The following is a 14251-nucleotide window of genomic DNA, read 5'->3' as shown; positions in this document are numbered from 1 at the left end:
ATGGATAGTCAAATGTATCCAACTGTGCTACTCAGTGTCAAAAAAGACATGACCTTTTACACCAAGAGCCCACTCTACTTGAGGCACAGGGGCTACTTTAACTTTCATTGCAAATGTTCCCTTAGATGCAATTTGCAAAGCTGCTACTGGAGTTCTATACATACGTTTGCACAGCATTACTGCTTAGACATACACTCTAAAGCAGATTCATAGGTGGGGCAAGCGGTATTAAAACATCTATTTGCCACTGTACCTTAACACAACCCATCTCCTTCTGCAGGTACTGCTCGCTAATTTATGCAAAGCATGTGATTTAAGCAGCGCCACAAGCCTCGGTAGGCATTTATTACTCACCGTAATGGTATTTCTGATGCCTGTTTCTGCTTAGATTCACACGCGCCCACTGTTGAAGTGCCATAGATGTCTTTTTTGCTTTCTACTTTATCTTTCTTGTACTCACGCAAACACTTCATGCAAACTCATGTCAGAAACAAAAAAATATGAGGGACCTCCACGCGTGAAGGAACATGGGTACAATAAACATCATAGAAGGAATAGTTACCCATTAGGTAGTCCCTTTTCGAATTTTGAAAACAAAACGTGCAATACTCATGACTACCACTAGATGTCAGCCTATGCATAGCATGTGAATCTAAGCAGATGCAAGCATCAGAAATACGCTTACGGTGAGTAATGTATACTATATATATTCAGCGGATGTGGGAAGTCAATAACCAGCTTAACTCGGCGCGTTTCCGTTGATGTTCCCCATAATGCCATGTCACCCATAATGCCATTTTGTATGTCATTGTGAATCCCTTCTCTTATAATATGTATATGCTCGTGGGCTTTGCAATGGGAACACGCCGAGTTAAGCTGGTCAGGACTTCCCACATTCACTAAATGTCCGAGGTTTTGTTTCCTTAAATCTGCAACTCGAGGTTTTTTTCTGTGAATTTCCAGGGTTTCGTTATCCCATTGTTTATTAGTGGGTACTAGCCATGGTGTTCGGCAGTGTCCACCGTACTTGTTGCCCCAATATGTTTCTTTTGAACCACTAAGCCCTGTCCACTATACATGTCTTTCAAGTCCATGAGCCATGGCCTTTGGCCCTGGCCAGTGAGCACAGGATTCGGCCGTGCCCCCTGTATATTTTAAAACACTAACTTTCTTTCTTACTCACTAGCCATGGCCTTCGCCCATGACCATTGGCCCGGCCCTTTATGCTTTAAGCCAATAGCTTTCTTCCGGGCCTACTCGCTTTCTTTTGGGCACACTAACCATTGCCTTTGGAACCCCCTTCTCCGCCAAATATTTTAACCACTGTTACACGGTATAACCCAGGCCCCTCCCAGAAATAGAGTCAATGCTTCTTGGCCAAGTTGTTTCATACCTGGTCAAGTTCCATCCAGTGTTTATTTTGCTGTTCGCTGCACAAAGTTTTGACTTTTTCTCTATGGGAAAATGAATCGGAGTAGGCCGAAATCGGCGGTTATTTTTTTTTTTCTTTTTGCTTTCTAACGTTTTCATGTTCTAACAAATATGGAGGGGCCTGTGACAAACCTTTTTGTTTGCAAAACATCAGCCAAATAGCCAAATCCGTCATGCAAGTCAAAAGTTCTTAGCAATTAGATTTTCGTATTTCCTATGGAACTTGATACTCAACTATAGGGCGGCAGTCACAGCACTATTGTTTATATTCGACTCCGACCATGGGATAGCCAATGTCTTTAGTAGCATTTGTTGGTCTTACACACACCCCAGGAATCCTTTTGGTTAACTACTGAATAAAATGAAGACACGACGGTTAGGGAATCAGCCTGGGGGCGAAGGTAATCGACACCAGTGAGTTGTTGCAATGGGGAAGTCTGTTCCCTCTCCCTTGAAACTCGTCACAAAGGGGGAGCCAGGTGGAAAAGAATTCAAGACCATATATGTATATAATTATAATTGTTCGAACACGCTTAATACCTGAAACCAGTTTCTAAGAGCCAGTCCGGGATTCAAACCTGTGTTGCTATGCTTTGTCTTGCTTCGAAGACAAACTTGTTGCTCCTGAGCTATCCTCCCTCCATTATCACGGATAGTGTAGAATCCGTGAGCTATCCTTAGTAGGTTGAAAACGGGAATATCTTAGCAATTGAGGGTTACAATTGAGATGATGGAGAGAAGAGCTGAAATAATTTAATCACTGTGGCAATGGACCCTAAAGATGTGAGCTTTTTAGAGTGCTAATAGCATACAGCATATAAGTGTGGGTTTTAAGGAAATGCTAACTTAAGTAATTGATTAGTTTCATGTGATCAGTGTTGTAATATTGTAAACTTGCACGCAACGTCACCTTTTTACTTTACAGTAAATTAAGTTATTCTATTAAAGTGTCAAAGTTGTATGCATTATCCCTTCCCTGTCTTGTAACAAATTTTCTCCAGTTTTAAGAATGTTTTCTTTGAATAGATATCGTTTGAGTAGAGCCAAGGGGTTGTTACTTTTATTCTAATCATTTTCAGTGTATCATTCGTTAAAGGCTATGACAAATAGCATTCAATTGACATATTTAACCGTAGAAATTGCTCAGAAGGCATTGAGAATTTTATTCTTTGGTTCAATACCATTTTGCTTGCTAGACATTGCATTAATTCAGTACTGCTCAACTGCCCTATGAATGGCCCACCAATCTTCCTCTGTTGGAGATTTCCCCTTGTTTACAATGACCCTTCCAATATCTCTCCTAGGAGTTCGCTTGCCGAGGTTTGATCCCACTGCATACATAAAAGACAAAGAGCGGAAGCTGAAGGAAAGTGAAGGCAAACAGTAAGTATCATTTTCTGAATTGCTGCTTGTCGTCTATTATCTTCCTTCCCTCTGCTCATTGGGGTAAAGCCTATACAACTGCATGTTATGCGACACACGCGTAATCCAGTGTTTGACATATCACCCTTTCTTGAGTGGTTTTTCTGGGCATGTCTTCCCTGCAATAAGTTGATGAGACTTTTATCAGGTGCCCTATTTTGCCTTGCCTTGCCTTGGCTTGCCTTACCTACACCACCTTGTCTAGGTCATCTTCGCCAGCACTATTCTGAAGAGGACATCCTCACCTGCTTCATCTTTTGTACACCACCACTTCATCTTGCCTAGGCTGATCTTGTCTGCAGTACCTGACCTAATTTGGAGTTTAGACATATTTCATCTTTTTTGCAGCTCTTGAATACCTTTTAATGGGTCCCCTAGCATGTCTACTGATTTGTGGTCCTGGCCTATTGTAATTGACTGAGGTCTTTTTTATCCTCGTTCTATAGCTCAACTCATTGTGTTTTCAGGGCACTCCAAGAAGGGAGACAAAGTAATACCGTTTATATCCAGAGGTAGGAGGATAACTAAGATTTAAAAATCCCTGATATATCAGAGGTAGTCCCAAAAGATCCCAGGTGCCAGTGACCCTAAAAATAAAACCTCACAGTTCATGTAAATACTTCAGTGTTACTTGTAGGAGTTCTAGTGTTGTCAAAGTGCCACATAGAAATCAATGAAACCAAGTCTGTAGGCCGACTGGTGGTTCTAATGAAAAAGTCAGGTTGTCCCTGTCCCAATGCAGAGAAGGTTGCAACCACACTAGTGGGACACAAGAGAGGACACTCAAGTAGAGATCCAGCACGGGCTTTGCCTTTGCACCGACTGAGGTGGATGTAGGGCCGTGGAGATCCCTCTGACACCCTGTATATCCTGGAAGATCCTGACTCCCCTGCAGCCCTTCCCCCTCCCCCCCATGCCCTGAGGGTCCCAGATTGTTGCCGGGGATGTTGTGACCCCCCTCCCCCACCTGAATCCGGACCTCTAATGTGGAATGGAGATGGCGAGGAAGCGACCGCCGGACCCCGCGGACTCCATCTTCCAGGTATCCAAGCACTGCAGAAGCAGTTATAGGGCGGCTGTGGGGACCTGGAGACTACCACCGTCCCTGGAGACCTGGGTGGTGGAGCGGACGGTGGTCTGAGCCGCACAGACTTTGACTAAAAGGGCACATTTGGAAAGTTTGCGGCCCGCTGGGTGTGGGGAACGTGGAAGCCGAAGGCTCTGGAGTGTTTGGCGCCCCCCCACGGGGAAGGAGAAGCCAGAGGTTTAGCAGTGCGGTGGCGGCTGAGGCTGATCGGGGGATGGGACCCGGAGGCGGTGACCGGTCCAGGAGCATGAGGCAATGAGCATCAGCTGTGGATGCCAAGATAGCGACACAGGGTATTCAGCAACGTGCTGGCGTAGGGTTGTGTGGGGACTGAGCCCGAATATCGGCAGGCCTGCAGCCGCTCAGGCTGTAGAGAAGGAGAGCTAGGCCCGGATCGTGTTGGAGAGTGTCCCAGAGTCAATGGTACTTCATGGAGGGACTGAGAGGGTGTGCTCCATTTCTGGAATTGAGGGCATAGTTGTTGACACTGGCATGCAGATGATGTCTGGGAGAAACAGTGCTATTGCCATGGTTAAGGGCCAGCAACAAACGATGGACCAGTTTGTGGGGAATAAGGGGTGGCAGCCCAAGATGCCCCAGCAGCAACCTGACGAGACTGCCCGGGGGACGCTAAAACCAGGGGCCATTACGATGGAGCGGCTGTTGGCTGCAATTACTGTCTCCTGCACCTCCTTGGAGAACAAAGTACAGATGGTGGGAGTTGGGTGTCCCTGATCCGGGCAATGAAGGTGAATGGGAGGGTGACAGGTTGAGCAGCGTGCCAGTGATTTGGAAGATTTAGCGGCTGGGTTACACGCCAGAATGGGTGCCCTGGTGGCGGCGAAAAGGCTACTGGAAGACCAAGCTGAGGATGCAGAAGGCCACTTGAGAAGGTGCAACGTCTGGCTACTTTGAATTCTGGAGGGGGACGAAGGACAAAGCTTTTGTGCATGACACACTCTGGCTTAAAGGCCTCTTCAAATAGTTAAATATTGAGAGGACCAAATCGGCAAATTCCTCAACTATCGAAATTGTGATGTGGTGTTGCAGGACGCCCGGCGGCGGGGCATGCACAAGATTGGCAACTCTAGGATTCTAATTTTACTGAATTTCAATGTAGGTGCAACGACAGAAGAAGTACAATGGGGTGAAGAGAAAATTGCGAGATCCGAATGTCAAATATGATGTTTTACCCACCAAAGCTAAAGGTATTAGAGCAAAGGGAGATCCTTCTTTTTCACTAGCCCTAAAGACGCTTGGGACTGGCTGGAGGAAATGGGGCATTGTGGATTTAGGTCTGCTCGTCTGCACAGGGCGTCGGCTGGTATGGGCACTGGCCGCGAAACAAGACCTATGCCGGGGATCAATGCCGGGGGATCAAGAGGGGATGGGAGAGTCTTGGGGAACCTGGACGGGACACTGGCGCTAGTGGAAGATATGGATTTAGCTGGCACGGTGGTTCCCACGGGAGGGTTTACTCCAGATTAAGGCATGTGAACTGCTGCAGATGCTTCTGGGACAGGACATGACTGCTGTTGGAGTATGGGGATAGGTTGCCCTGAAGACTCCCAAGGTGGGGGCCATGGTCATGGTGGGCGAGGGTGCACAAAAGGTGATTCACATATGAGCGTGAAGGCGCAGAACAGGGTTGGAGGGGGGTTGGTGGGTGAGTGCTTTTGGGGGTGATTGGTGGGGGATGCAATATCCGCTTGGGTGGGGAGAGGGGTAGTGTGTTTGGGCCAAGGCCTCTGCAGTGGGAGGCAGTATGTTTTGGTTTGGAGTTGGGTGATGGATACACCAAGTTCCGAGGTTGTATGGGGTGGGTAGGGGTAATGTTGTCGTTGGGATGTTTGGGATTGTATGTTTCAGTCAGAACATGTGGGGATCTCTGGGTTTGTTACACAACGGATCCTTGTGGGTCGACGATCCACGCTTATTGATGTCATTGGCAAAGGCAGTGAGGGTGGGGAAAAACAGCAAGTTGTGTGGTTTTTCTAATGAAATAACATGTTATTTCTTTTTTTTTTGTTTTATTATTCTAGCAACGTTAATGTGCAATGTTACAAGATTAAGTGGGGTACGGTGCTTCAATACATTAACTGGTATAAACCGGCATATGCTTTTCTGCAGGAGACCCACCTTGTTATGATATGGCATTTATAACACGCCTATACACAAGTGTTTCAAGGCGCAGCGAGGCAAGGGAGGTGGAACAGAGGGAAGACCGAGACAACAGTCTTACTAGGCCAGGTGACATTGAGATCGCGCAAGTGCAGGGGGACGACGAAGAGTGCGGGGGTGGGGGCAGTGCAGTACATGGGATCGACAGTCAAACAAAAATAGAATAAATAAAAGCAATAAGTAAAAAGTGCGGCCAGCTGGTTGCAGGTGCTGGTAGGGGGCTGTAGGGATACAGAATACACTCTACTAGTGCAGGGGTTGCCAGGGAGGCAGTGCAGGGGTGCAACTGGTGGGGAAAGGACCTGGGACAGAGATCAGAGGGTGGGCAGCTGACCAGTGCAGTTTCCGTTTCAGTCAGGAGTACAGCAGGGGAGAGGAGGAGAGAAAGCAGAAGCAAAGAGGAAGGTTTTGAGGTGCTTCCGGAAACGGAGATGGTTCTCCTCAAGTTTCAGGGAGGCTGTTCCAGAGGGAGGCCCCAGCCGAAGAAAGATATCTACCACCAACTCGTTGCTTGGAGAAGCGAATGACCCTCAGGGAGTTGGAGGCAGATGAGCAAAGAGCTTGAGAAGGAAGATATTTAGGAAGAGCGAGTTGAAGGTATTGAGGCCCCAGAAGGCCTTGTGGACAATGCAGAGGGTTTGATCCTCGCAGCCACTGGGAGCCAGTGCAGAGATTTCAGTCCTGGAGAGATACGATCTCTGGGCTTAATGCCAAGGACAAGTCGTGCAGTCCTGTTCCGGATGAGTTGCAGAGGGCGGAGAGTAGAGGCAGGCAGATTTAGAAGGAGGCTGTTGCAGTAGTCCAGCCTTGAGAGAACCAGAGCTCTGGAGACTGAGCTTCTGGGGGAAGGAGAGGAAAGGAAGAATACCTTTGAGGAGGTGCAGCTGGTAGTATGACTTCTTAGAGATGTCCGAGATATGAGGAGAGTAGGAGAGTGTGGAGTCGAAGATGACCCGAGGTTTTTAGCATCACAGGTGGGAGCAGGAAGAGGCCCAAGAGAGGCTGGCCAGAAAGTGACAGGAAAGGAGGGAGCAGGTGTGCCGATGAGGAGAATCGGTCTTACTGGCGTTAAGGCAGAGATCATTGGTGGCACACCACTCCTGGATAGCAGACGGTCAGAGATGAGAGAAGGAGAAGTGGCGGTAGGGAGCCTGAAAATGAGTTGTCATCCGCATAGCACTGAAAGGTGGGGCAGAGAGCGGCCATGCAGTGGGCAAGAAGTACCAGGTATTGGTTGAACAGCCAGGGAGAGAGTTTAGACCCCTGGGTCACACCACAGGTGGAGGTAGAGGTAGCGATAGTTAGAGGAAGGATCCAAGTTCGGCATGGGGAGGAAAGAGGTCGGCCAAGCCACGGCCTGATCAGTGATACCCAGGCTATCACAGAGACGGTTGGTTCGGACTGAGTGCAAGTTCTTTCTGAGAACATCCTATAATAGGGCAGTTCCTGCCGGATACAAGAGAGGGTCCTGGGGTTGCTGATCATGATACGAAGGGCGGTGGCCGTTTGAGCTTCAGAAGGTGATCCAGGATGCCGTGGGCCGATTTGTGGTGGCGATAGGATCCCTGCATTGGGAGACGGGTGATTTGCTCAATGTTTATGCCCCTTCTCCCTTGAGGATGGAACGTTTGCTGGATCTCAAACGACTGCTAGCCACGCGCAGAGATGATCTCTGGGTAATGGAACAATGTCATTGATAGGGAGCTGGATAGGTTTACCAGTAAGGTGGGTGGGGCAGATGCCCATACGAAGTTCAGATCCTTCGCGACTGCTCTAGGTTTGATAGACGTATGGTGTGCAGTCCATCCCAGACAACTAACTTATCCCTTTTACTCTGGTGTACATCTTTCTCTGTTACAGATTGTATTTTTTATGCCACCGATAAATGCCTCTCTGATCTGCAGTATCTTCCTTGCGGTATATCGGACCATTGCCCGATACTGGTATCGGTAAATCGCTCTTGGGTGCTGATAGAGCCTCCTGGAGGTTAAACTCCTATTATTTGGGTACCCCGGATGCAGCTCGAGGAGAAAACCGTGGGAGTATTTTTAGCTCAATTCCTCTTCAGTTGAGGACCCAGGGATTTTCTGGGAAGGGGATAAGGGAGAATCTATCTATGTTGGTGGCCAGGGAAAGGGGAGAGAATGGATGCTCTCGTTCATCTCAAGCTGCAACTCGTTGGATTGCAGGGAGCCTTTATTGCACACTGCTCCTCGGAGACATAGAGGCTACTGCTACAAACAAGGGGCAATTACCATAGTTGTGCGACCGATACAGCAAGGCAGGCATTCTTGGCATCAAGGACTAGGGTGTTTGAAACTGGGGACTGGGACGGAAAGTTGTTGGTGTGGTGAAAGGTTGTATAAGTGGACGTGGGACACAAAGGTGACTTGTTTGTTTGCACAAACGTTTATTGAACAGAAAATAAGGAACAACCCTAAATGTCCCTATAAGTAAGAGGGCTTTCCCTGCCTCAACTAAAACTATGGATACTGTCAAAATGTCTGTCAAAACAAACAGTCCACTGTTCTATGTCCCAGACCTATTTCTGTCTCTTACGCTTCAAAAGAAACATGTTTTTTAGTCCGATCATAAGTGATATAAGTGATGGGGGAATCTCCTTCTTCCCTTAGCCATTACTAGGCTTTTCCATATTGTTCCCCACAGACGAGGAGCAGCGCGCTCTTCCTTTCTTTCTTTCTTTCTTTCTTTCTTTCTTTCTTTCTTTCTTTCTTTCTTTCTTTCTTTCTTTCTTTCTTTCTTTCTTTCTTTCTTTCTTTCTTTCTTTCTTTCTTTCTTTCTTTCTTTTTCTCTCTCTCTCTCCTCTCCCCCCCGCCCCCCCAGACTTTCTCTGGTGGTTTGTCAAAGTTCCAAAACAAGATTGTGAAGGTGTCTCCCTTCCCCAAGCCTTTCTCAGTCTCTCTTTCAACAGCCTTCTTATTATTTAACTTTCTGCCAATGGCTATATCTTCCTTCCTCTGGTCTTCTCATAATTTGTGCCATAGGATCTCGTTCTCTTTCTCTTCCCAAATTACTTCTCTTCTCGTTATGTGGGTCCCAGACCCCCTTCTCAGCTCTGTAATATGTATTACTTATGCCCGGTTCACTAACCTGCCAGGCGTTCTCTCGTATGTACAAATCTGTTTCTCAAGGTTCTGGGTCCCAGACCCCTATCTCAGCTTTATAGTGTCTCGTGACTAGGCCTGGTTCACTATCATACCAGGCCTCCCTGTGGGTCGCTGTAGTCTCAAGTGGTCCCTATTTGGTCCCACTGGGACTGTTGGAGAGAATCCTGATTTCTGTGCTAATTCCCTTCAGCCTTAGAGACCCCCAGCTTTTTTGCTGGGCTTTAGGACTTTTCATTTTTATCCTGGAGTGAGTGAGACCTTTTTTTCACTCATGTATTTTTTATCTAATATGGACTGTGTTTCTTTGGTTTTAGAGTCTGACGTACTCCATAGGCATCTACCTTTTGTATTGTGACACACAGCACCTTCAGTGCAGTGTCACAGAGAAGTCCTTTGGATGTCTCATAAAGTTTAAATACTTTCTCTTGGGTGAACAACTGTTCCCAAGAGTAGTAAAGTGCAATTGACTTTACTTACCCATTTTTCCTATGTAGGTCCAGAACACCCCATCTTATGTGGAAGTACTGGTGGGCAGGGGGCGGTTACTCAATAGCCTCTTTTCCTGTTTACTCATGTAACATTTTTTATGTTACCCTCACGACTTTTAATGGCTGGTGGCAGTGGTTTAATTTTCCTACCATTGTGCCTTTTACTGCAGGCTGAATCCTCAGCTGCAGTAGTGCACCCATGGGTGCCCATTTTGTCAAAATGGCCTAGGCCTTCTTTTTTCACCCTTTCTTGGGTTTTACTCTGTGTGCCAAACCAGGTTTAACCCTTCTGTTAATTTTGCCTTTGGCAGGCTGAAACCCGCCTCTATATCCAGTGTGTCTGAAAACTCCCTGTCCTTAGTCTCCTTGGTTACCTGAATGCACCCAGTGCTGATTGGCTGGCTGTCCTTGCCAGACAGCCGCCACCCTGCTGTGTGAGTGACGGCTATGCTGTGCATGAATCGGAGAAACCTGCATAAAAGGCGAGGTTTCTTGGACTGAAGGCAGAGTCGACCACTGGACGAAACATCCGACTAAGGAAACTGAAAGAGAAGCTTGCTGCAGCCTCCTGGACCTTTGAACTGCCAGGTGAAGCCCTACTGCAATGCTGAAGCTCCAATTTCGTATCGACTAGAGAAGCCCGGAACGGACGACTTCTTCCCTTGGGTTGGTGGCACCAATTGACCCCAAGACTAACTTTGCTGGAATTCCTTTCCCTTCTGGCTGTACTTCTTTGCTGCTGCTGGAACCGAGTGCCAGGGGTCAGGAAACCCAGAGTCGAGTGCATCATCTTTAAGCCTGACCCGAGCTCCAGGAAGATCCTGAGGACCCTCACAAAGCAGGACGACCCACGTCATTAGAGTGCTGGACCCCTGGAGCAAAGGAAGCCCATCAAGTGTCCAAGAACCGCACTGGTGCTAGTGACCGGTAGTTGAAACCGCGAAGTGCCAGTGAATTGAAAAGAGCCTGTAGCTGCTGACGACATTCAAACTGCAGTGCAGGAGTCCTCCAGACGTCCTCTCTCTTGTTCCCACGACTGAGGCCCAGGAACCTAGGATCTGCAAGACTGCAACCAGAACAGAAGCCAGCTGGATCCTCTTCTACAAACCTAAGGTACTGTCTTGACTAAGGTGTATTTACCTCTTTTGTCTGTAGCTTGCTTGTTCGCACTGGAGACTTGCAGTAGCTGCTTTTTGCAGAGTTGATTTCAGCTCTGCCCTTCACATGCCTTACAGCTACAGCCTGACAGTGATTATTTTACTACAAACTCTATAATAACATTCTGCAAGAGTTTTGTGCTATCTAAAGAAATGTCTCCGCTCCATACATTGTACAAATTGACTTTGGCTGTCCTGGCTCCCTGCAGACTCTTCATAGGTGGTGCATACATTTAACTTGTATTGCTGGTAAAGATCTAATCTAGACTTCAGTGGGAGATTGAAAAGTATTCACATGCTATGAGACTCTGTTAACCTTCTTCCTTCCCTCACCTTTTCCTTTTCCACAACCTCAGAATTGCATTAAGTACATAAAGTGATATATCAATGCCAAACATTGTCCTAGTAATTGAAGTCGCCTCAGGGTGTAGTAAGTGTGTGTGAGGCATCCCAAAAGGGTATCTATTTGCTTAAATCTGAGGAAGTGTTATGAAGTGTATTTATATTGTTGCATATTGTCCTTTTTTAAAGAAGGCTTATTTAAAACTGACTATAAATAAATAATTATTTTTCTAGAAGACCTTGAGTGTAAGTGTTATTTGAATACTTGTAATTGTTAATCTCAGTGTTACCTCTCTACAGCTCACTTTTACCCCTCTCGAGATAAGTCTGGCTGCTCAGTCACTCTACCAACTTGTGCAGTACAGACCTATACCAATAGGTGGGTTACCCATTACCAAGAGCACAAGGCTGGTGTAGTCTCCTACAGAGTTACTGCATCCAATCTTGCCTAATGGGGATTAGGAAGATGATTCTGTATTTCCTCCCCGGTCCCCCTCTGCGTACCTTTCCATTTGATCCGCTAGGGTTCTGGTCCACGGCAACACCGTTAAGCTTCTGTGGCTTCCCCTGGGCTCTCGTGGTCTTCCTTCAGCTTTTGGTGGCTCTGCATTGCTGGTTTCTCCCCGAACATCTGGTTTTGCCTGGACCACTCGGGTGGCTGCCTTTTTGCCACTGGACGTCGGATTCCTCAGCTTTCAGGTAAGTCGTGGCTCTTCTCTGCCTTCTCATTCCCCACCTTTCCCTTCCAGGTGTTCGGGTCTGCAGCGCATCCTCTCTGCGCAGCTTCTCTCCCAAGCGCGATGCTCCTCTATGGCAGGACTGACATCGAGGAGAGTCCCTCATTAGTGTTTATGGCGGATTGACTTTCCAGCTTCAAATAGCTAGTATGCCTTGGCATAAGGCGCTATATAAAAGACAAATGCGAAAAAACATGAAAATGTTCGTGTCGGTTCCACATAGAGCTCTTCATCGCCCTGCTCTTACTCGTGTCAGTACTTTGGCATCCTCCATACTCTCTCTTCCTCGTCAAAGTATCATCTGCCTTATATACATAGCTACTATGTATGAGGAAATTAGTAGAAGAAAGAGGAGACCGAGAGGGTGGGGGTGCTTGGGCCCTACTCGTATGGTTGGGTGAATCGTGTCTGGCATCATGATGGGTATGCATACTGCGTTCTCTCTCGATAGTCCTCACTTCTCACACAGAGGGGGTCCCCTTGCATGGGATCCTCCCACTGAGTACCACTCCTACAGGGACTATCGGGTAGGGGCCTCACCTCCCTGGCCCCATGTGAAGGGACCCCCTCACGGGAGGAGTGACGACCCTAAGGGACTTGTCCCTATAAAAGAGGGAGGCGTCAATGGGACGTGTAGTTAAATCACAACAGCCGCACAAGAGGTGGTGGAGGAGGATGCAGCAATCTGTGAGCCCTTCGCAGATTTCTATTCTCGGTTGCATGTCGTCCTTTGCATAAGTGTGGTACCAGGCCTTTTTACGCATTAACATTTTGCAAATAAAACACCTTTTTTTAATCTTTCTATGTGTGCATTTACGCACGATTTGAGAGCAGAGGTCACAGCAAAGGGCAGGTGCCTTGACAAGAAACAGAACATATGTTTTCATTCTTATCTGCATGTATGAAGCTGCAGACCATGATGTAGAGCAGTAGACACATTTTTCTCTAAACTGTTCTCTGAACCAGTCAGAAAGGTCACACTGTTCAACTGCTGCTGTGTTTTGTGTTGGGAGAGGGGCATAATGCATGCATATTATTTTTCCTAGCCCTTTAGTGGTAATAAGTAAAAAAAATAGTTTTCAATTGTTCGAAACAAAAAGAACGATTTAGAAAGATTGCTCTGACTGTACAGAGGGGTCTTTCTAAATCAAACTGTCATGCCTCTGTCAGACTGGCACAGCAAGACCCAGAGGAGTCGTTGCAGGAGTTTTAGCTGTGTCTGTGTCTGTGTGTTTGTGTACGTATGTGTGGGGGAGTAAGTGTGCATTTTGCTGGGAAGGGGGTGGTGGGTGGGGAAATGGGTGGGAGGGGCTCAGGGTGGTAGTCCCCCTCGATTGACAAGGGAACCTGCGGGAGAGGTTGGGGAAGGGGTCACCTGGCGAGATGTGAGAGGGGGCCAGTATCTGATAGATCGTCATTTTAAAACCAATACAAAATCAGCTGAAAAAATCTGTATTTTGTGTTCAGTCTTTAAAATGTGAGAAAATATCACATAGAACCCATTCTAGGATTGTAGCACTAAACAGATGTGAAACTTGATTGCAATTGGGAAGTAGCCCTCTAACAAACAAGCAATGCTTTTTAAGTGAATGCCTACTTGCTTTGCACAAAAGTATTTTGAATGGTTTGTGTCCTCCCGCGTATTCCTCATCTTATGATAATTATCCCTCCACCTTCCGCATCATCTTCAGAAACTTTTTGACATGGGGTGCTGTGTAACGTCTCGTCGAGTTGATGTCCCTCGAGGGCCTCCGTTCAACTGTCAATGTCATTATCAGTTTAAGTAGCGCACGCAGCGGGCTCCAGTTCCGTTTTTCCAAGCTAATGCTTCGAAAAATGTCAGTGCTCAGGTTCTTCAGTGAACTTCGTTAGTCATTTTTGATCATCGAAAATTTCTTCCCTGTCGGCTCAACGCCTAAGACGGGCTTCAAGAAGTGCAAAGACTGTAGCTTGAAGACGTCGATCACCGCCCCCCACCGCATATGACTGTGGTGCCTTGGTACCGGTCATCGTACCTCAGACTGTAACTCCTGTCAGGCGATGACCGAAAAGGCTCTAAGGGAGCATAAAGGTAAATCACCCTTCTATCACGTTATAGCAGACCTTTTATAAAAGGACAGTTGTCCAAGTTCCTTAAATGCTTGTGGACGGTGCACACTTATGAGAGACTTGTGAATTGCTAACAAGAGCATGATATAGTTACAGTATTGTGGAAGGGCGCTGGAATTAAACAGTCAGTGGGAATTGTCCTAATTTTGGACACAAGTATTTAAGGAAC

General features: G+C 47.0%; 1 protein-coding gene across 1 annotated transcript in view; it reads left to right on the top strand.

Moving 5' to 3' along the window:
* Nucleotides 1-14251, top strand: part of CCDC61 (coiled-coil domain containing 61) — a 434011-nt gene that overhangs the window by 232623 nt on the left and 187137 nt on the right. The window contains exon 9 of the mRNA XM_069644625.1: nucleotides 2736-2814. Coding sequence (XP_069500726.1) covers nucleotides 2736-2814 — 79 coding nt within the window. The remainder of the gene's footprint in view (nucleotides 1-2735; nucleotides 2815-14251) is intronic.

Source organism: Ambystoma mexicanum, chromosome 2p, assembly GCF_040938575.1.
Source record: "Ambystoma mexicanum isolate Mex_15411 chromosome 2p, UKY_AmexF1_1, whole genome shotgun sequence".
Classification (NCBI taxonomy): Eukaryota; Metazoa; Chordata; class Amphibia; order Caudata; family Ambystomatidae; genus Ambystoma; species Ambystoma mexicanum.
Note: the sequence above shows the minus strand (reverse complement) of the source record. Positions and strands in the feature narration are given on the sequence as shown.